The following is a 24,157-nucleotide window of genomic DNA, read 5'->3' as shown; positions in this document are numbered from 1 at the left end:
AAGAGATGCAAATATGGTTTAAGCCATTATTTCTTGGAAATGACTACATCCCTCTAAATGAGGAGAGCTCATGTGAAATTGTCTCTCATCTTATATGAGAGATCTGTGATCTGCAAAGGTGTCAATTAAACATTAGAACACTTGAATAAAAGCAGGAATAAAAACCAACTCACCCAGTGATGTTCTGGCTGGAACTGCATCCTTATTAATCCAGAAAGAGACCCAGGACAGTACAACAATAAGTGTGCAGGGAATATAGGTCTGAATAGTGAAATAACCCATTCTCCTGCTCAGGTTAAAGTAAACAGACATGACTACATAGTCTCCTGTAAAATAAAAGCATACCAAGATAGAATGTTAGGTTGAAAACCCAACATACAATTTCTATATAACAGCTAGGGTTTTCCTGTTCTATGTCTGGGGTGTCTATATATATATATATATATATAACTGATTTACCAGATATACTGATCCCAAATACATGCATATCTCTTCTTCAGCACTGGTATAACTCCAGAGCTGTTGGATTTTCCACACTATGAAAGTAAACAGTCTTGCAGGTTCACTTATGTAACTTGTACTTAAAGATTTCAAGAGTAACCTCACTTGCATAGCACAGGAAGCTTCTTTCTACCCAGGTCATTCCTCACAACTTGCAAATGCACAGCAGCTGGGTGAGTGGTGGTCCAGCAAAGCTCCGGTCACCATGCTGCCCCTATGAGCATGCTCTCAGCTCTACTCTCTGGTAATGGGTGCTTTCAGATGTACTTGTTAAATTATTCATGTTCTCAACTGTTCTTCAGGGCTAGGTTGTGTCAATAATTAATTTCTTATTTGCCTGTAGATCTTCTGTTGTATTATCTCCTCTAGAAGGATTTGAACCCACAGCTCCTAAGTGCCCAAAAACTTGAGGCTGTATTTTACTCAGTTGTACATAACATATTCCCAGTCAATAGTTTTTGTGAACCTTTTTTTCCAGGTTTTTCCCCTCTCAAACTATTGAATAAATTACATCTGGGTTCAGCAAAACAGCAAAGCTTCAGCTTTTAATGTATTTTTTCTAAACTAAAAAAACTTAGTTATCATCTTTACTTCAGTTTACAACTCTCCTGGAAAATCTTGATTGCAAAAGAACTACAGAACCCCAGGCTACAAAAGACTTCATTGCAGTTCAGTGAAATGCAGTCCAGAGAAGTCTCAAACTGCAACAGAATAGGATTTGCAAATTCACAGTGAGATAGTTTTCCAGCATTATCAAAGAGACTCTGTGGCTAATGTGTATTCTGCTTAGATCAGTACCTTTAGTTAACATTGAGGTCTCTGTTTTCAGGCTTAATTAAAATTCTAATTTCCCCCAGAATAATCCCTTTGAACCTGGTCACAGAAGAAACTTCAGAGATCACTTTTCTGCTGGTGCTTCTTTGTTATGTTATTTTTTTTTTTCAAAGTAAATGTCCATATCCAAGGAATTAACTGGTTTTAATTTAATTATATTATGTTATCATTAAACCAAAAACTGAAAACCCAAATTATGTATGTGTGGTTTACAAGGAGATATGGCTGAATATAAGCAACCATTTTAATAATTCACAGATAAGTTTAATTCACAGATAAGTTTACATTGTATATTCATATCCTTTGTATACTGAAAAACTACCACTGATCCGGAATACTGTAAAAGTGAAGCCATGAAATTACAGCATGACTCACTCTTCATCTCTCTGAATAATGTATTAACTTCTCAATAAGTTATTATTTTGTCAGTTCTGGGATTATTTTTTTTTTACCTTAATATAGGCTATTAATAGCATTGGTATTTCAAAATTGGGTATTTTTTCCTACTATACTATGGTAGAGATTAATTTAATCAGTAGCTGTATCACTTTCATGCAAACCATTTTAAGGCTGTTCTCATGCTTAGTGTTCTTGTATTACTTTAATGAGACAAGAAATTACCAGAAAGACATGAAATATAAACCCAAACATAGATGAGAGCATTAAAAGGTACAAAGGATCAGCCCTGAATTGAAATTAAAAAATCAGATCTCTTCTTCTGTTACTGCCTTTTTTTTTTTTTTGAAGCTGCACTTTCGTAGTAGCTGAACAGATATATCAGATAACTTCTTTCTCCATATTTTTTGTCTTGTACTTAAACAGGTCTTTTTTTGCACAACTGTTTTGGTAGTTCTAGCACTCTTGCCTTGTAGGACCTTTTATTCAAAAGAAGAGAAAATATCAGAATCTAGTAAGTAAGCCAGGACTTTGTTACAGGTCATAGAGCCAAATTCAAAACTCTGCACCTGTGCTGAAATTAATACAAACAGATAAATCCAGGTGACCTAGACCAAGGCATACTGAAAACACTTCATGCATTGTTGTTGCTCAATAACAGTGCATGCGAACCAAGCCCAATAGCTGTGTGGATAACACCTGGATATACATACATGTGTATAGAGAGAGAGTAGCCTCAGTCCTTCCATTTTATGAACTGTTTCCACATATGTTGTTTTATAATGTTTTCTTTAGAAAGCTTGGTGGTGATAACCTGGTCTCCATGGAGACTTGTCCGGATTTTTCCTTTAGCACAAGGAGTGCTTTTTATACAGTAAACCATGACAATAATATTTTTACAATATCTTATGCTTTATTTTTTTGGTTGTTCTTCAAATTGTGATGCATAAAAGCTTTTATAATGTTAACTAACTTGCAAAGGCCTTAGTCCGTTCAGCAGCTGTGAAGCATTGCTTTGAATTCTCTGTTGTCTCAAAGATGCACTTCTGAGGACAGTCCATTTCCATAGACCGACAACAATGTCCTGTCACACAGAATTTGCTCCACAAGCTGGAAACACTCCAGGTGGAAGTGTTTTATATGTAATTGAACACAATTGAACACAATTTCCTCTGCATTCTTTTTTTTTTTTATACTGGAATTCTTAACCAATTACATTTAGAAATTATATATCTCTGCTAACATGTTCCAAAAAGTTAAAAAGTGATGTAGTTCTTTTAGATTTTGTTCAGCTCTCACAATTGTTATTGCACCTTCCTTTATGCAAAGGCTTTTTTCCTTAATGGATACACATGTAACAAGTTCAAAACACTCCAGAATGATATGCGAAGGAAACACCATATCAGCTAATAGTTGTAGACAGAGTCCACAAAATTATTCTGGCAGATCTTATTTCTCATGCCTTGCAGAACTGGAAACATTTTACTGAAAGCTTAAGGAAATAAGAGACAATACATATTTATATAAACTTCAAGGTTTCTACTCATGGAGAAGTTAAATCAGAGGAAGTAAAAACTTCAGTGTTAACTGTAACTCATTAGGCAATGTGGAGTTGACTATCTGAAGAATGATTCAAGGATGCATAACTTCATTTAAATTGCATATTGCTTTCCAATCTGAAAGCCTGCTGGTGCTGCAGACACTCTTGCATTATGGAGAAAATTCCACTATTTCAGAGAATCTTCACAGAATGTCAGGGATTGGAAGTGACCTCAAAACACCATCCAGTCCAATCCCCCTGCCGGAGCAGGAACACACAGATGAGGTTACACAGGAAGGCGTCCAGGCAGGTTTGAATGTCTCCAGAGTAGGAGACTCCACAACCCCCCTTGGCAGTCTGGGCCAGTGCTCTGTTACCTTCACTGAGAAGTTTCTTCTCAAATTTAAGTGGAACCTCTTGTCTTCCAGTTTGAACCCATTACCCCTTGTCCTATCATTGGTTGTCACCGAGAAGAGCCTGGCTCCATCCTTGTGACAAAACAGCAAGCCTTCTGAGATTTTGAATAAGAAATGTTGTATCAGCTGTCGTAACATATACATCCGAAACATAAAATGTATTAAGTTCTCTGTGGAACATGAACTTTGCAGTGCTTGCTTTAATAAAACCTTATGTGAAGGAATCTTGCCCCAGCCCTGTTTTTACCCACGTATGTTTTTTTCTGCCTCTGTTCATGGACTTCTCTGTTCTTCAGCCAGGACCAGCTTAAATACTCTGTTATTTTCAGATTATCTCTGTGTCTGAGGTGATTTTTCACCCCTGGGGTGTTGCCTGCATGAAGCTGTCAAACTAAGACGTTGTTTTAGTAAAAAAAGGCCAGAGTTGATCCTTAGCACAGGGTCATTCATTAGCTGTCACTTGACATATTGATAATCTTTTCATTATTACTTCATCCTCTTTCCCTCAACTCTGGCTCTTGTTTATCCAATATTCTGTACTGTAACAAGAAAGCTTCTCAGGTTGCTGCCAGATTGCTGTTTGGAGGCCTAATATGCTTTTGGATTCCTTTAGAAATTAATGATAATGCAACCTGGCAGTATCTTTGTAAGATAACGTATTTATGTGCTTGATATTTGGCATCTTAATTAAAAGATTTTGGATTACTTAGGCTTTCACCAGAGACCTTACAGTCCCGCTGCCCATTCTAAGGTGTACATATAACTATTACATATGTCTAGAAAATAGTACATAGATAATTTTCAACTTCTAAAGAAATACTAAATTTCCCTGGAAAAAAATAATTTTATTACACTGAAGAACATAAGTCATCCTTAATATATTTAGACATAATCTGTCTCTCTCTGTATTGAATATATGTATTTCTCTTACTCCTCTGTATTCATCTATGCTTGTGTATACAGACAGACAGACGTAGTCGTCTTCATCTGAAGATATGATAACCGCTTCTGTCTGTCTATCTATAGTTTCTTCATTGATGCATGTTTAAACTGGAATGCAGTCCCTTGGGAAAATGCTGTCCAGATCACGTTTGTCCTCATGTACAAATATATACTGTTTCTACTAAATTAATATTCCTGCCAATTGTGTTTGGAAGATCACAAGACATAGGGCCGGGTTCTGACTAGAGCCACAGCATCTTCATGCTGAATTCTGAATGGGAAGCTGAAGATTTTTCTTGGTAGCAATAATCCCTGCTGCACACAGAGAAAGTCACTTCTAGAGGAGGAGATATTTTGAACAAGGAGATGCATACCATTGGTATCCAGTGATCATGCCTTTAGTAGGACTTAACAAAATATTTTATTTCTAACACTCCTGTGTCATCCTAATTTACCCAGACTGAAAGCAGCCTGTGCCAACTTTGGAAACTGGGAAGCTCCTCCTACCGCACACTCATGTGATATGGTAACTTTAATACCAGGATTCAGGCTCTGTTAGGCAGTAGAGAAAGTCAATTCCTGATCTGAAGAACCATCTGTGCATAGTCCTGGCCTAAGTCCCAGAGGTTCAATAGAAGGAATTAGTTGTGCCAGGAAGCATAGCCAGGGGGAATGTACACTGCACTTAACCGATTTAATCAGCACGGTGGGTGTGATCCTTCATTGCTTGCTGCTTGTGGAATCATTTATACCTGTGCGAAGTGAATGGGAAATTATACCCATTAGTACTCTCTTTATGCATGTTTAAGTGACTGTGCAAAGTGTAAGGTACTGGGGAAACAGGCCTCTAATTTGTACTCAGAAGTGATTTGGAAGCTAGTACAAATGCTAGAGAAAAGAACAGCTTTCTAACATCACAAGAAATTGGTGTCTTAATTATAGTTCAGGTAGCAAAACTTGCAGCTGAGATTGCCTCATACTAAGTACTGTAGGATTCTGTTTTCTCTTTAAAACACTGCTAGATTTAAATAATTAAAATAACTGCAGAAGAGTTTCAAAAAATAGTATGTTGGCCACCTCGTCAAGCTACTTGTATGTATCATTTCAGTTCATTCTCATTAGATAGTTTTGGAGTGTAGAAAATTCAGTGTTTCATCTGTTAAATATATGGAGTTTTGAACAGGGAAATTCAATTAGGTGAAGGGCTAGCCTTTGAACATGTGGGCGTTTCTGTTAATGTTCTTTCATGGCTAAGTTAAAAGTTTTGGAAAACAATCAATACGTACATAGACATGTCCACAGATATTAAGGCAGTTTTTGAGAGCTTGTAAGAAGACATTATTCTGAGTAGCGCCGTACTATTGCTGTTTCTTACAAAGCTTTGCACCACTCTGAAGGGCACAGCAAAGCCAGATGAATGGTAGGTGTGTCTCAGTTCTTCTTAAACTTTATTTGTTCCATCATACAGTTCACTACCTAATATCTCCAGAATTTCTCTGTGTGCTGGAAGTGCACAGCACATGAGCTCCTTACCTCCTGCTGCCTCCGTGGGGTCAAGGAGCTTCATTGTGGAGCTCTTCTCCCCCAGCAACTGGATTATGTGCTATTCCAAAGTCTGAACAGGATTTTCCTTGAGTATTTGGTTACCTTAAATATGTTTGCTTGTGTTTAGTAGTAGGAAAATAAATGTGTGTTCAGTAATCCTAATAATGTTTGTAACTTAGTGCTTTTTATGCATAAAATGTAAAATACTGTGGAGAAAATAAATTATATAGGAGAATATTGATGGTGAATTGATACATGGCAAAACAACTCTACGAAGTATCTGTATCATATCTTTCCAAAACTCTTCCAAGTTTTCCTCTACTAGGTGGATCTGTGAAACTGCTGAGGAAAAAACAAAAACAACAACAAAACCCCACACACAATAAAAAACCCCAAACCAACCGAACAAAAAACAGACAGGAGAAGAGTAATGTATGAGCTAAACTATACTCAAATTTCAGGCCACCATTTTTGCTTTCAGGACTGATGGAATGACTAGCAACTAGGATTACTGTAGGTCACTGCTTTTATGGTAACTAATAGGCACAATTTTTTTAGCACAGCCAATAGCAGCCACATGGTTCATGCAGACCCAGACATGCACCAGCTCTCCAGATTTCCAGTGGGTTTTTCTCTCCTGATTTTTCACAGGAACCATACAGAAAAGAGCAAGAACTTTTAAAATATTTGTTTGCAGAGCCATATGAAAATATAGGTAGAAAGTAGAACATTTTCTCAAAATTAACTCATGTAAACAAGTACATAAATGAATAACTTGTTTATGTATGGAAAACCCAATCCAGTTCGTCTCTCTAGATTGAATACATATTGGGGGGGGGGGAGAAGAAAAAAAGAAAATATCATGCCACACGAGGGCACCGTCACCTCGGAATAGAAATGAGAAGCAATTGCAAGTTTGCCAGTGGAAAACCCAGTCCTGAAAATCTCTCTATGTTCTCCTGTTAACTGCTTATACAAACACTCCAATGGCATAACTGACTATAAACTATGGCTCTGTTAATAGAACAGCACTTCTAAGAACTAAAGAGAAATTACTCAAGTAACAATAACTTTGTGGTACAAGTGATGAGTATAAACTGCATAAATTGTTAATGAAGAACAACTGTGGCAGCAGAATTTATCTTCTTTTCCTCATAAATAACTAATAGATACATCCTCGTTCTCTCTCTCTTTTACTGTTAACATGGCCAACATTTTCAGTTAGGCAAAGACCACACTGCTCTTTTTTTTTTTTATTATTATTATTATTTACTCTTTTTTTTTTTTTTTTTAAGAATGAACAGCTACATATTAGTTTAATGGAAAATATTTGGTTTTGTGGTTTTAGTTATGGTACATGGAAACCATTAAAATAATAAGATGATTTCTATAAATACCTCCTTAAAGGTAGGAGCTTTGTTGTAAGTTCACTGTTGTCAGTACTCAAAGTAAACTCTCAGTCTGAATTAACCATATTTAAAGGATAAAAGATAAAGGGACAGTGGGAGAAAGGGAGAGTAGAATCAGGCCTCTCTGTCCCAAACCAGGCCACTGTCAGGCTGTGGACTATGTTGCACAATGCAGCTTCAATTGTGGATGAAAAATCATATAAATAGGTTAAGATTAGTTTATTTGTCCTGATGCATCTTCATTTGGCTCTTGTCCCCATCTCTCTTCTTGCCTTGACAGTGCCTGTATGGCATTGACTGTCTTAGTGAGGGTACAGAGCCTGCAATGTGCTTCAGTGAGATCCCTTGCACTGCTGCGATAATATGAGAAAAATGTAATATTTTTTTTTTTTTTTCAAAACACACAATTTTCTATGAGGATTCAGATTTAACCTATTCAAATTGTTATCTCATAAAAAACCTAAGGTGACCTATTTTTGATAATTTTTTTCTTCTTCCAACAAATCAGAAAGTTCTTAAGTCTGTCTAGTTCAGTACTAATGAAACAATATTTCTAAAATGGGTCATTCATCATATGAGAGATGATATTAGCTCCTCCAGCACAATATGTTTTTACATATATCACAAGAAAATAATTTTGACTGAAGTATTTGATCACTGGGCCCATGAGTGAGTTTCCGTAAAGACAGGACAGAAATTTGATCACAGTCCTGAGCACAAGCTGATATTTATGAGATTTATTTGTGTCCACAGCCAGAAATGAAAAGTCTAGGGAAAAGGCAAAATCAGAAAGAACGCTGTCCCCCAGATATTTGACCATGAGACCTTCCCATAAGCTCATGCTTTGCCTAATGCCCTTTTCATTGTTTCTCTCCTTCACAGTGTTTTGTTCTCTCATTCACTCATTTAGACTGCAGAAGGACTAGACAGTTTCAAAATATAATTAAGTCTCTTCCTTTTAAAAAATGCTCGACAATCTCTTTCCCTCTGAGGTTTAGCAGCAAAATACCACTATTGTGTCACTGGGAAGTCATGATGTGAAATAAAATGCAGTGAATATTTAGCCTTTAGGGCAGAGAAAGAAAGAAAATCTGCCGTGGCATTGTAGATATTTGCGTGCAACAGACCTGAAGCACGGTGCAGTTCTCCACCTGACTGCTGGCACTCGCTCTGCCTGGGCTTCACAGAAAGAATGGGGCAATTCATGGTTAGTGCTGATACCACACAGCAACTGTACTGAGTGATTTCACCTCAATTCTATATATGTGTTTCTAAGCCATGATTATAGCTTGATTATGTAATGAGGTAAAACAATATTAAGTCTTTGACAAAGCTTGCACTATAGTCCACTTATATAAGATTATCTCTGGGATTCAGATAGCTGCAAGCCTGGTTTTCAATTTACATTCCAAAGGATGAATCCTAACTGCATTGCACAGCAGGGAGGAGGGCTGGGGATAGGAGGAAATTTGATTTTTTCCTGTTTTTAAGGAGTAAGGTGTATCCCTCCATGTGAATGTATCTGACATCAAACACCTTGATTTCCTGCGGGAACAGGGAGAAGAAAACTGGAATTAGTTTATGTTTGTGTGAAATGACAACCCCAGCTGATGAAATTCCTGCAAAATGAGATGAATCATTACAGCCATCCAAGCAAATGCAATTTCTTTATGTATGACATGACTTTCTGCCTGACAATTCTGATTTTGTTTGGTCCTTGGCCACTCATTTCACTTGAAGTGCTGTTTTCTCAGTTCATTTGACAGAATGTGTTCCACTTCTCATTAGTTTCTAATTATAGGAGGAAAGAATGTAATGGCACTAGACAGTAATTAAAATCTATTATTGTTGTTCCAACCTTCCCTTTGAATTCACAGAGACAAGATTCACCCTAAGAATTTTCTGTTGCTGAAAAATGTCAGTATGTGGAAATGTATTGAGGAATTGAAGGTAAACTTGGGTGTGTTTCTAAGGTTCCATCTGTGAATACTAGAAGTTTGGAGGGCAAATGAATGTTACATGTTTACGTATGGTTTTTTCCTAGTTTAGGACATAATTAAAAACAACTGATCTTTTTGGTTTTGAAGACAGCTAAACTACTACATTAGCATTAGCAAACACAGGAGGATTTTGATTGTGCAGGATTAGTGTTCAGATGTGTCAGCAGCGTGATGTAATAGGTTGCAACTGCTGTGAGTGAACCATTATGCTCCGGTGTGTAAATAATCTGCAAATTATAGAACCTTCTGCTCGCTTTCCCACTCTCCTCCTGCCTAGGAACCATCAACCCAGGATGGAAGCTCAGTGTCTCATCTCGGAATGGTTAGGAGGGGTTAGGTCTCTAAATAGCCTGTTTGACTTACTGTGATAGAAAATTGGAGCAAAGAGATAATATGAGTTTGACAGAAATCTCAAGTAACATGAGAAAGTAGAGAGCCACAATTTCCAGGCAACATAACCAGTTGGGATGCTGTTCTGTTAGAAATCTTGCTGTGCCTGACACAGTCAGGCATCCCGTGTCCTTGGCTCTTTAGAATGTCTGCTTGTTATCTAAATACCTAAGGAAAGGCTATCTGCTTCAAAAAAATGACACATTATAACCAAGGGTTCTGTGCATGTTTAGAACAATGATTTGATTAATTTGAAGTATCTGGCCTATTATTTTTATAATAATAAGGGGTTTGAGATATGGTGAAATCACCAACGCGAGCAAATAAGAAATATGTTTTATTATAGTTCATTCATTTCAAGGTATCCAGATGGTATATCCATTTCCTGGCAACATCCAACCCTGCCTGCTCTTACATACAGTGAGAAATGGAAATAACTGGTTCGAATCTGTAGTTCAGAATGTGAAGTACATCACATCCGTGGTACTCCAGATTAAATGCATTATCAGGATGATGAAATAAGAATTATCAAAGCTATGTAAATTTTATCCTGTTGAAATTTTCAGTAGTTTCCATCAAGGTAAAAAGCACAAAATGGTGGCTGTTCTTGTTTTACAGGGTGCTAAAGCACAACATTTATACCATATCATGGGTCTACATGTTTAGATTTCCTAGACAACTGTGCAAAGGATTTGTGTGAAAATGGACTGTGGGATAATAAGATAAATGTAAGATGTAAAAATGGGAATGTAGTTAAAGGTGACACTTTGAGGCCTGGGTTAAAAGCTGCTAACATTAAGTACCCAAAATAACAAAGTTCAAAGCAAATGGTCAGTCAACAGTGACAGGCAACTCCCAAAGGGAGTCAGATCTTAGGTGAACCAATTACCTTCATGATGTCATCTTAGCTAATCTGATATTAGACGTGAGGGCTCTGACTGTGGTCAGTGGATGAGTCTGTGGTCAGAAACGCTCCTGTACAGACTGAACAAGAGACCCACATGCCATCTCTGTACTTGACTGTAGGCTTCCTAATGTTTCAGAACTGGTTTAAAATTAGATACAGGCCTACTTGGTGAACACAACAATAGAAGAAAAGGAAGTATTTAATATTTTTGGTCTAAATAACAAAAGGCTTATAGACATGTTAGAAAACTCCCTTGAAATTAGTACTTTTTAATGAGCTTTGTGCATGTCCTGGTTGCTGAAATGACTGCACAGCACTAATGCAGTTCATAAAACGTGACTTCTCGGATTTGCTTTTACATCTTTATACGTTGTCTTGCATGGCAAAGGTCATTCTAGAATTCCTCTGAAAGCCTTTATTCTGAGAGAAGGGGAATATGAGGATAAAGTACATTCAATCTTTGATCTTGATGTTTTCAGTTATTTTCAGAGCCAGGAGACAGTATTGCATAACCTGAGGCTGCAATAAAACTTGATGTTTTCTTCTTCTTCCTCTCCTGAGGAGAGAAGACATGACTGCATGAAGGCAAAGTTCTGCAGGGGAGCTACTGATTTCACATTCATTCTGTCTGAAGCCCCCAGCAGAAGAAATATTTATACAAGAAAGTACCACTTGAACACCAGCATCTCGCTTCCACTGAGTGCACAGGGAGATTACTAGAAAGATAGTACATAAACAAGGAGCCCGAGGGATGCTGGGAGGAATATAACATGCTTTGTTGCTTGACTTCCAGCACTATTTTATTTTATTTTTTAGTACTTCAATTCCATTTATTTTTTTATTATTTTAAAAATTTTAGAAGATTTCATCAGCAAATATTTTTTATCCCCCCAGAAAACCAGTCTAATTAACCAAGAAAAGACTAAAACTCACCCAGGTGTGAGATCCTGGCAGGCAAAATATCAAGGAGTAAGAGTAGTAGAGATCAAACCCAACTTTCTTTAGAGCTCAGTGTGATCATCTACTAAACGTCATGGGCTTTAGAGAGCTAGGGGGCAGCTCAGTAATAAAAGACAACTTTGAGCACAAAAACCCAATGAAATTATATAGTAAAAAGTAAAGTGGCTTGTTGGAAAACAACATAGCCCCCCAAAAAAATCTCAAAGCAGCAGTGTGGATTATTGATTGGGACAGTGAGGCAGCAGGCAAGATATCTCAGGTGTGGTCCCAGCTTTCTCACTGAGCAGCTGTAGGGTGGTAGGATGGGTGTTTCTCTTATCTGAACCCATCTTTCCATCTGTGGAGGTTCTCTGGGACACGTTCACACTATGTGCTTCAACAATGTCTGGCAGATTCTGCTCTAAACTTACATAGAAATATTTAATGGGAGTGGTCAAAAAAGAAAAAAAATATACAATGTAATTACATAAAATTAATGGTTTGGATTTTAACTTACTATAGAATAATTCTTATTTGGCTTCTCACACACAAGTCAAAAATGTTTGATCATTATTATTATTCTGTTTCTGGTGATACTAGAAGTTAATCATGTAAGCATAGTCATGCAAAGAAGCAAAACGAAATAAACTCTCAAATATTCCTATTTAAAATCAGAGCCTGTGATCAGTGCTATAAGAATTATTCTGAAACTTTCAGCACTTTCCCAAACATTTTTTTCTTAAATTACAAACCAAACAAACTTCATTAGGTTTTGTCATGTTCATGTCTTGTCACGTTTCTGGGTTACCAGAAGAAAGCAAACTGTATGCTTTGATAAAGTTTTTTATACACCATGGAAGCAAGCTGACACCTACAGATTATAAGAAAATTAAGAAAACAGAATTTTGGCAAGGAATAAAAACCCTCATGCTTACAAAAAAATAAGCGTATTAAAGGTGACACATGCATGAGATTTAAATTATTTCATTGTCATCTAGGATTGGATCCCTGGAATGTCCTCTGGAAAACTTGTCCATATTCAGAATCTGGCTAACCACTAAATGATAAGGGTTCTTGAATGATTATGGTAATTCTGAACTTCCTGATGCTTACAGTATACCCTTATGTAGTTGAAGGATAACCAAATCATTCATTTAGTAGTTAATTAAAATGTAAGTAAGTACATAAAGCAGGTAGTGATTATGCCATTAAGAGAGACAGCCCACAATTTTCTGTTTCTTTTATCAATGACAGACACAGCTGGCAGCAATACATAAGTGCATTTTAAACTTCTGTTATTTGCCTCTGTTGAGTATTGACTTAAAATGAAATTACACAGCAAAATATAATTCTGTTGCGTAAGACTCCAGGTTTTTATCATAAAGTCTTTTAATGTTAGAAAGCTTGCAGAATTCTGCATGGAATCCTCTCAATCATCTTTCCACTTTACTCTTTTGACATATTCGGTTCTTCTGAAACCTGTTGTTTACCCGGATACGAAGGTAGGAAGAGAGGAAGTTCATACACCTTGTTAAACTGAGCTCTAACATTAGCTTCTTGTTTAAGATTTGCTAGTATTTGTGTAGGAATTCCAGTGCATATCTTAGTATTCATCTACACTATCTGATGAACATGGAAAGTGATTACACCAGGCGGAGCTGCTGTTTGAATGAGTCTTGAACATGTCTGTGTACGGGTATCATCCATAAGGTGAAAGGAAGAAGGGAGGAGAATAATACACTTTTATAACTATTTGGGAAGTTTTAGTGTTAATTGATATGTATATTTTTAAATTATAATAGTGATTACCGTGGTAATCTCCCTATCTGCATGTAGCAATGTGTGGTCTGTCTGTACACTGGGAAAGTAAAGTGACCCTGTGCTCTTTCTGCTGGCGTTGTACAGCACCTTACTGAACCTGCAGCCAAACGTAGCTGCTCTCAGGGTTTCCAGCATCAGTACTATGCATTTATGGGCTGGTCATTTTTCTGTTCTACTTATATGTGATGTCATGTTACTGTCTAAAACACTTGCCTGGAAGAATTACTGGTTTCTTAGACTATCAAATATAATGAAGCTTCCCACCTATGCCTGTAACCTATAAAGCCACTTGAGTTTTGAATCCTCCCCAAGATATTTGCAGTCACAACGGTGATAGGTCTACGTACATTGTGTTAGGGTCTTTTTAAAGGAGGATGAAATTGTGCTTGTCTTTTTTCCTCTAATTGTTAAGATGTGGCTGCCTAGAATTGAAATTGAGATAGTTGCATTGAACTTCTACAAATAGAGTTCAGTTGCATTTAACTCTCAGAAATAAAACCAGAAATTAAAATAACCTATGCTTAGTCCATGCTCAGAGTTTAGTTGTTTTGGAGAACACATATTCTGTTTTGCTGATTTATACAAGTCTGCGTGTATCTGTTTAAGCTCATTTCATAGGTCCTAACCAGAATTTTGGTTTGTAAAATTCTTCCATAGCAGAGTAAACCCAGTTTGGACTGGTTGGAAAAACACCTTTTGATCTATGAGTGCAACTCAAAAGAAATCAGTTTTGTAATCTGAAATACAGAAAACCTGAAAAAGTGCTGTATTTGGCTATTACGGAGATCTACATTCCTTAAAATAACAACACAGTTTTCGTTATCTTCTATGGTCTGTTCAAGGCATGGCAAAAACAGCCTTCTCTTTTCCTATGAATGTATATCTGTTGCCCACCTACTTCCTGAGCAGTACGTGCTGTCTCACACAGCTCCATTCTCTGCCACATGAGCTGTACTTCTCTCCTGCTGTACATGCAGGTGGCTGAATTGGACCAGGTTACTCCTGTTAATGTGTTTCAGGAAGGTTCACATCTGCCTCAAGATAGTTGGAGACTACTGCTACTTAGAGCTCTAAAGTTACAGTTTTCCACAAACTGAGCTTAATAAAGATAATTTCTTTATGTAATATACAGGATGTGGTTACGTATATTACATATACAAGTAATATATTACGTAACTATATTACGTAACTATATTGCATACAGTGACACACACCTGACTTTTAAAAGCTTGTCCTGAATAGTACTTGTGGGTTTTTATAACTGCTTAGAACAACTCTAAATAAAAATATCACAAACGTTTGTTTTCCAATTTGAGATATTGCTCTAGAAAAGACTAGCATTTGAGAGGTAAATAGTATATTTATTCTCCTGCTATCGGTTTGCTTGAGGACAGTGCCTGCTCTGTGTGCAAATTCCAAACTGTTTCTGGTTTCCTAAGCATTTTGTCTAGCAGAAACCAGGTGAAAACCTTCAGCAATGTGCAGATTAATCTTGCTCACAATCATAGCTAACATGTAACAGCAGAAACATCCGCTGGCAAAAGTAGGTGTTGCAAAATAGTCTAAGGTGTGATTGGTGAGGAAATGAAATGGAAAAAACTAGCGCTAATAAAGAGTTATTTATATGATAACAAAGGAGATGGTAAGTGTATTTGGGTGTATTTTAAGCTCTTGAACTTTCTAGCAGGATATTATCGACATCAAGTCCAAAGTACAATTGTTGAAGGAAAGAAAAAGATGCTGTTAAACCCAGAATCTCTTTAGCTGTTAGAAAGTGGGGGAGAATGATTTTTAAAGTCAGAGAACAAAATGAAATAAAGAAATAAAGAAACTGAAGGAACTAGGTTATGGCTAAAATAGTAAATAAATGTGGAGATTGGGATAGTGAGAGAGAAAGAGAGAAAATATGAAAAATGGCAAACAATGAAATGATGTTCTGAAATTCTATGTAATACCAAGAGCAAAAGACAGGCCAGAGGCATGCATGCAACAGGCCTGAAGGCAAGAACAGAGATGAAGAAGATGCTTAGTGTGAAGATCATGTCTCAGAAGAAACAGCTATGAATCATGAATAATTTATAACCAGTACTGCCATTTGAAGTCAAACAGATCAAGCTTAGGAGTGAAAAATCTTTAAAGACTACAGATACCATCTTGAAGTTTCGGTTACAGGCTTCACAGGAATAAAGGTAGAGCTCCTAGGTGTATGTAATCACCCTAGTCCAAATCCTACAAGGTATTTAAATGGCTTGCCCTTTTCAAGAGGAGACCTTTGAAGAACTATTTATTTCTCAAATAGACATATTCAGGATAACATTCACAGCTACTACAAAACAGGTTCCCCTGGGAGTCTCCATCCCACGTTGCAGTGTGAATACCGTCAAGTTGTAAGTTTTCAGGCCAGGAAGTGCAACCTCTTAATCTTTTCTTAAAAGTGAGGTTATAACACTGTGAATCCCATGGGTTATGTCTTTTAAGACTTTCTTCTTTTAACATTTGAAAATGTGATGTCCTGGAAAGCTTTTAAAAATGAACTGGCAATTCTGGATCTGGAACACTGTGTTGCATACAGAGAAGGATGCATTTCGAGTCCCACGGGACAGTGGTGAGGGAACTGTGGACTAAGCTTTACCATGTAGAGTGTACCCTGCACATTGGTGGTATAATGTGAAGTCACTAGAAACTAGATCTCTGTGAGACCGCTTACATTATTTTTCACAAGTTCATCTGCTGTGTTTGTGCCTCACAGAGAGAAAAGGCTGCAGCTGATGCCAGGCACCAGAGAATGTTAACATGCTCAAAAGAGTCATCCAATGATTTTTGCATTTATCTTTCTGTGGAAGTTGCTATCATAAAAGACTGAAGAGTTGAGATGATAGGTTGGATGCAGAAATAGTGCAGTGGTCATTCATATCTCACAGGTGTAGTTTGTTATAGAGGTTTTCTATGAGACAAAGTCGGTCATGATGTCACCTGAGATGCCATAAGAGAGAAGGATAGTCAAAGCCCAAGAGGTAAAGCAACAAAATTACAAGCAATAACTTCGTACATCCAACAAAACAATATTTGCTTTGAAGTGGCTCATGAATTTCCTAGAAGGGACGTGGATATGGAAATGCCATCCAATTTCCTTCAAGAAACTGACATTCCCATTGGGCTCCTGTGCGGTGCTGTGCCCAGCAGCTGCCACCCTTCATTCAGCTCTGCTGGTCCTGCTGCCCAGCAAGTGCTGTGCCAGTCCCTGCACGGACAGCAGCTGGGAGGGAAAGAGTAGCCAGAGCCAGGTGAGCATTTCAAATACTTCAGTAGAGTGAAGAAGTCGTAGGTTTGGTTTTTTTCTCATGACTTCCACTTTTTGCTGTGGAAATGACAGCAGTGTTCTCAAATTGCATCCCAACAGTTCCCAGCCAGATGAATTTTAAACATTTTATTATTTCTAGAAGCAGAATGAGTTCAAAAGAAGATGACTGATAGTAGTTTTTGAAAAATACATGTTTTACTGATGTAGTTTCCTCCCTGTTTCTTGATCCTAACAACTCTATGTGAACACCTTGTTAAGCAAAGTGAATGTTTGAAAATATGAACACAGGTGTAAACAAACTTCTCCTAGCAGCTCTCAACATGAAACAGTTGATTTGTTCTTCGGTTATATTACTCTGAGCTAGCAACCTTGATCTTGGACTAAAATTCCAGTATCATAGAAATTGTATCTAGAAGAAAAAAAGAGTTTGTATCACCCAAGTTTACATTCTCCAAGTAAGCAAATTATAGAATTACAACTTTGCTGTGACAAAACTAATATTTCTTGTTGCCCTTTTCTGAAAGGCTACTTTTCCCTTTAAATTTATTTTTATAGTTCAATATAATTTCTATTTAAAGTATTTATTTTCAAGTCTGATAGGGAATCTTCATGCACAAGTTTATGTATATTAGAAAATTACTGTCCTTTTAATAACACACACCAAATCCAAACTATTTAGCAGAACTGTACATAAAATAATTGCCATTCTTCACCCTTCAAATATTAGGCTGAACACTTCTCAGATTATTTCAGTTTTTTCTTTATTTCAGTTGAATTCCTAATATTCTCATTGAGATATTTGTCTCATAGAACTTGAGAACCATCTCGAGCTTGGAATCACAATAGCTTGTGGAAGGTAATTAAAAATGAAAGTAATAATGAACAGCCCCTTTTTATCCGCCTAAAAACTGGTACTGTTGAAGCTTTTGTTAAAACTTAGAGAAGCATATTGCTTTTTATCCCCTTCCTCTAAGATCAAGGTTATATTATCTCATGTCCTCCTTGTTTATAATTCTGAAAATACTGGTCAGTTATAACTGTTAAGACAGAAGTTGCAAAATGACAAAAAGACAGAGAGATTTGAGGGACTGTCACATAATGCTGCCCTACTGCTTTCCACAACATCAGCCACTCTATACGTTCTTCCTCCCAAGAAAGGTTAAGGCGTGAATTTTGGTTCTTGTTAGACTGCAGAGAAATGAAGTAGCGAACACCTGTGAGGAATGCTTCAGCTGCTGAAAAAGCTTACATTGGCATTTACATGATTATTAGATAGTAGGGAATTCTGCCACGAGATGCAAATCTGTAAGAAATCAGCCCCTCTGCTCACGGAATGTTTCATTTTCCTTACTTAATTGTCTCTAGAGAAAATCTCTTATGACACCAAGAAACAAAAATCAATTTTAAACTTTAAGGACGTGGCACTCCCTAGGAAAGAGGTGGGCCAGAGAGAGAGAGTTGAGGGGTAGAGGTTTTTTTTCCTCCTAGTCATCAGCCTCATCAGCACAGCATTATGTTTAGGAGGTATGGTTATTTGTAAAGCTGCCTAATGAAGAAGAGGTGGGCACCAAATCTGGCAAGCTCAGCAGGGGACTGTCTGCTTGTGGTTGCTTTTCTAGTGACTTGTTTCAGGGCGTATCCTGAGCTGTGGTAACTGTTACAAGGAGAAAATGATTCATCCTCCTGCACAGAGTGGGCACTAGGCATATAATGACCTGCCTGCTGGGTTATCTTAGGTCAGCTGGCTGATAGGAAGTTCAACATCTTAGTCATTACAAAGCCCTGAAATAACGCTGCCACCACTGACAGGACTGTGCTCTGACTCAAACTGACATTCCCTCTGTGGTGTGTGGATATGGTGGGACCTTTCCTCTCTGGAGAGCTGTTGGGATTTGCTCTTGGCACGTTAAATGAACCAGTTCATGAGTTCAGAGAAATGTCGTGTTTCCATATTCCATTATTCAAAGGGTTGATCTTTTCCTCTTTCACTTTTCTTCTCTGACTTAGGGTCATAGTGGAATTTTAATATTTGCACAATTCACTGGTAATAAATTTTCCCGGTGAAATTATTTGTTTTTGTTGTCAACAGAGATAAAATATCTCTCTCAGAACTGAAGGTTATCATAGATTTCCTGTGCCTAAACTTCAAAGTCTACTTCTTTTTTTCTGCGCTATTACTAAATCAAGTCATACACTTCTTGACAACCCTTGTTTTTTAAAAAACTAATAATAGGACAAAGTAGTTTATTTTCTTCGTATTCAACAATATTCTTGCTTTTCCCAGGATGACAACAAATGGCAAGAGTTATTCAAGAACTCTCAGTTCATAGCCGAATCCTTAGGACTAGAGAAAACCTAGCCAGAGTGACAGCATGCTGCCATGAATTGCCCCAGTTATTGCTATTGCACTTGTATAAACAAGTTAAGATATGCAGTTCCAAGACATTGCTGTTTCACTTTATGATTTTGCAAGTGGAGCAATTTAATAGCTCTGTTCTAGACCAGAAGTTTGCTACAGTGATATAAGAAATTGAATTTTTGTGAACTACAAAGGTGTTTGGTAGTATTCAAAATAGTTTTATTTTTTTTAAATAAATGATGCTAGATAACAGCAGAAAATAATCCCAGAAATCACTACTAGTTCTTTATTGACTCTATATTTTTTATTTTGCATAACTACAGAAAGGATATTAATTAAGGTCAAATAGTTATTACTGTCTGTAATTTGGATGGACAGGGTGTGAACTCATTTTAGGGTTTTTGGAGGGGAGCAAGGGAAGAGAGTTGCTTGGGATTTTTTTTAACCTATACAGTCACTAAACAGAAGCAACCTTGTACGATTGGATTGTACCTACACAGTATGATTCTACTTCTTCAAACTCATATTCTCAAGATCAAAAGAGAAGAAATCAAGCTACAATCAACAAGAACAAATTATTTGTGATACTCAAGTTTTTGAAATCATTTTCTCAAATAGCAATTTGCTGACTAGCTTAATGATCATTTCTAGTCACTCGCATTAAGACACGCAAAGGGTGTTGTGGTACTTTATGCATTAAATCTTGAAAAATATTTAAAAATTCTCTTATGTAGGGCATGATACAAGAAAGTATTATTACATAAATTTTATCCTGCAGCTCTTTAGCCTTAATTATGCAGTCTTCTTGAGAGCAGCAAAGAACTCACTTAATAGACTGTATCACTTTTTGAGATGTGGCATATTTATAGCTTCTATAATGTACATCAAAATGAGGACGATTCTGCCTTGTTTAAAAAGGCAATGTTAAAACACTCACTATTTACAATTAAGAATTTGTTTTAACAGTAAAAAATGAGGGAGTTAATGTTTGTGAAACATAAACTGATAATGACAAATATTTGAACTTTACTACCACGCTTAACACTATGCCACTATATTCCTCAGTGAGAATGTGTTGACAGCATTATAGGACAGTTCTATGGAATTGTAGATAATGCACATCTAAAAGAGAAGTAGAACACTTTATAATCACAAGGTATAGGTCCTGCAGAGAGTTTTAGAAGTTCATACCTATTGTACACATTTCCAGTGAACATCCTAGTCTGTTTTCTTTTTGTTTCTCCTATTTCATTTTATATAAAAAAATAAAGATCAAAGCTCACTTGGAAGGTCTCTCTAAACTTAGTGGTGTTAAATTAGTTTCATTTGCTTTTTACGTGGGATATTTGGCTGAATTTTGGTATTATTAGCTCCCATCAATGCCGCCTGACTGAGATACTCTTTTTATGTAGACTTGTATGTCTTACTTCCACTCAGCCTTTCAATTACATCTATTCAAATACAGTGACAACCTCCCCCAACAAAACAGCATCTTAAATAAGTAGGTTACTAAAAATTCTGTGTAATGACATGAGATTGAGAAGCTAGAAATTGTACTTGTAAACCGAAGGGATTTAACTGTGTAAGAACAGCACAATAAATAAATAAATATTTTAAACATACTTATTCACTATGAAGAAAACTCCTCTAAAGATGCTTAATATTCAGAGTTATTTTAATGCTAAAATAGGTGTGTTCTTTAACTACTAGCCATTGTGTCTAATTCTTTTGAACCAAAGATTTCTCACTATAATTCATTGTAATTAGATCTAGCTCCAGTTGCAAAGGGTAGAATTACAGTGATTTTCTCTTGTGATATTTCAACAATTTCTGTGAAAGTCAGTCAATGGATGGAGCATGATGATTTCATTATCAAACAGGAGTTAGAAGAGGGACTTGGGATGATAGCATGCTTTGTGCCTCAAAGACTCATCAGTACTTAGGAAAGTATATTTGTAGGGGCACTAGAGGCATCACAAAAAAAAATTGTATGCTTAGTTATTAGAAAGAAAGGCTTTAAAACTCAGAATCATTTAATTTGCTGATTTTTTTTTTTATTGTAAAAATAAGAACATTCAATATAATGTTTTCCTTTATTTTTAAAATAATTTAATTTTCCTTAAAGATCTAATTATTTTCTTGATATGAAAAGAACAAATATTTCTTAAAGCCACTGTTCTGTTATATCCACAAAACTATATTTATTAGAAAACCAACCTTGCCTTTAACATCTGTGCTTTTGCAATTACCCTGCATTAGGTTCAGTGGAAATGCTTGTAGTATGCCACATTATCCCTTATTCTCTTGTTACTTGGGTATTAATCCTTTCTATCCTTACTTGACCTTTCTAAAGCTCAATTTAAATGGTAGCATGCCATGTTTTCAGATATGGTAAACCTTCAGAAAGACAAATTCAGAAAAATAAACTCAATCCCCAGTTTTCCTGTTCAATTCAGAAGTCATACTGGGGTGGGTTGAAAGGGGCTTCAGGCCCCAACAGCCCTTTTCTTCAGGGACAGTCATGATTTCACTTTGCTGGGGTGACTCAGTTGTCAGAGTCTAAGAAAAGCAGGGAGTAAAAAAGGGCTGAATTACTGTCACTGGAATTTTAAGAAAGCCCTTAACCCCTCTCAAAAGATAAAAAATAATCATCAAAGAGCCTTTCAACTCTTTATATGATTAGTTAGAAAAGGTGAACTTGAATGCCTAAACTTGAAGCTATACAGATACAAACCTGAACAGAAAAATCAGGTTCTTTCAATCTGTAAGAATTTTAAACATATTGATTCCACAGGAACAGTGAGGTTTCTTGCTGCCCGTTAAACCACTACGATCTAGCCCATGACTGTGAAAGAGACAGCAAAGTTAAGGAATCTTTGTGCTCTGGATGTTTTTTTGTATTAACACCAAAGGGTTGATGGCCCTTTGGTCCTCAGTCCTGGCTCCATCGCTGCTGCCATGGCTTGGTGGCTCCCAGGGCTCCTCATCAAGCTCTTTCCAGGGAGTCTTACAGCAGCTCACGACATTGTGGAAACGTATTTCACATGGCTGCAACTGCACTTGACACATAAACTGAAAGATCCTTTTTATTGTGGTCATAACTGAGCACAGAGCAGATAAACAGGCCAAAGCTAGCTATTAATTATATATATTACTTGAATCCACAGGCTTTCTTGTTGGATCTGTCATTTGTGTTAAATTCCCTACTCCTCAGCCTATACTGTTAAGGTGACATGGATTTTCCTATTGCTCTGCTGTCACAAGAATGGGTCCACAGTGGTTTCAAAACCAGCTACAGACCAGGTGTTGAGAAGAGAGCTGTTTGGATGAATAAAGAAAGTGGCAAGGCAGCTGTGCAGACTTTCCCAGGTCTTTTGGGATGCTGCCAAGGGCTGAACAGTCAGTACAGAAGAGACGTGAATGCAGTTGACTCGAGTCCTTCCCAGCCATTCCAGGGGAGGCCTCTGTCCCTCTTGTCTGCAACTTATTGTCCAGTTTCTCAGAAAGCTGTCAGCTTGTCCCTGTCATCTCATCTGCCTTGTGGAGATTATATAAGGATAAATAGTTCTAAAGTGTTCTGATTTTGCAATTCTGAAAAAACATATGTACATTGGTCTTGGGTGTTTGCATGGCATGGAGGAACCAAAAGGCCTGCTTACTGAATTAGTTCATTTATGCAATCATGTGAACTCATCTATAAATACTCATTTGCCACACAATTAACCAACTTGGATGAGAAAATGTGAAGTATACAACAGGTATGGGAGGGAGGGAATTGTACTATTAATACATCTTTACTCCTTGAAAACATGATCCTGAAACACAGACTAATTCTCTTCAATGAATGAACATTTCAACAGTTATAACTTTAGCAAATGTTCATTAATCGCTATGGTTCAATGAATGACTGAACAGATATGAGTATCTGGATTATTTGAGAATAGTTTTTTATTCACATTCAATACATGTGTGTTATTCATTGTCCTTCAAAAAATATTCAGGAGTAGTTGGCTTAGACTGGTTTTATTCCCTGACAGCAATATCGAACTGTTGTAAGCTCTCACCATAATAAAAATCCTATTTCTGCTCACAGAATTGTCTATAGTCATTCATAATGGTGGTATATGAAAGCTAAATAACTCAATTCCTCCTGTATTTTTTTTTTCAAATACTAACCTGTTGGGTACAGTAATGTTAAACAGTGGTTCATGTGAGTTCAAATAAGAAAGAGTCTAGATGAAAACAAAGAAACAACAACAACAAAAAAACCACAAACAAAAACCTCCCAATTATTTATAAGCAAAAATATTCCCTGGTGCTCCCTTTCTCAACAGATGACAAGGATATCTGTATTAGGAGTAAAATCTTAATGTATAGCTATTAAGATATTTTAGGGCTACCTTAAGGATATTATCCTAGAGCTGAAGCTTTCCTTTGAAGCAGCAAACATAAGAATAGGCTTTCAGTTGTTGTGTTTGCCTATTGCTTTAGATGTTTTGCTGTCCTACAGAGACAGTATTCTTTAGCAAGTATGTTTAAGGTAATAATTTAATAAAGACTTTCAAAAACCAAGGATATTGAGATAAATACCCTCCTAAGCCATAAAGAGAACAATAAAGATACACAGAACAATTTAATAGTAGGCTGGGTTTTCTGATTTAAAGCTTATGGCATCATTTGCTGTTCTGCAAAGTGGGTATAAAGTATGTTTAAACTGCCAAAAGCAAAGTGCAGGTACTAGTATCTTGTATGTATTCACTGCATCAAAATCTTCAGACAGGCAATGTGTTCAGTTCTCAGAAGGATCCCTCTGACAATGCCATGTGCTATAATTAACCCATAGTAGAATCTAGAGCT

The 24,157-nt window shown here is 36.8% G+C and overlaps 1 protein-coding gene across 4 annotated transcripts in view; it reads right to left on the bottom strand.

Moving 5' to 3' along the window:
- GABRG2 (gamma-aminobutyric acid type A receptor subunit gamma2) overlaps window positions 1–24,157 on the bottom strand; it is a gene marked incomplete at both ends in the record, with an annotated part of 65,814 nt that overhangs the window by 5,501 nt on the left and 36,156 nt on the right. For 2 of the 4 annotated variants that reach the window (XM_080353232.1, XM_080353234.1), the window contains one exon: window positions 174–326. In XM_080353232.1, coding sequence (XP_080209358.1) covers window positions 174–326 — 153 coding nt within the window. The remainder of the gene's footprint in view (window positions 1–173; window positions 327–24,157) is intronic. The other 2 variants (XM_080353233.1, XM_080353235.1) reach the window with 1 other exon arrangement.

The sequence above is a fragment of the Nesoenas mayeri genome, assembly GCF_963082525.1.
Source record: "Nesoenas mayeri genome assembly, chromosome: 14".
Classification (NCBI taxonomy): domain Eukaryota; kingdom Metazoa; phylum Chordata; class Aves; order Columbiformes; family Columbidae; genus Nesoenas; species Nesoenas mayeri.
The sequence above is the reverse complement of the archived record's forward strand: the minus strand, read 5'-3'. Positions and strand labels throughout refer to the sequence as shown.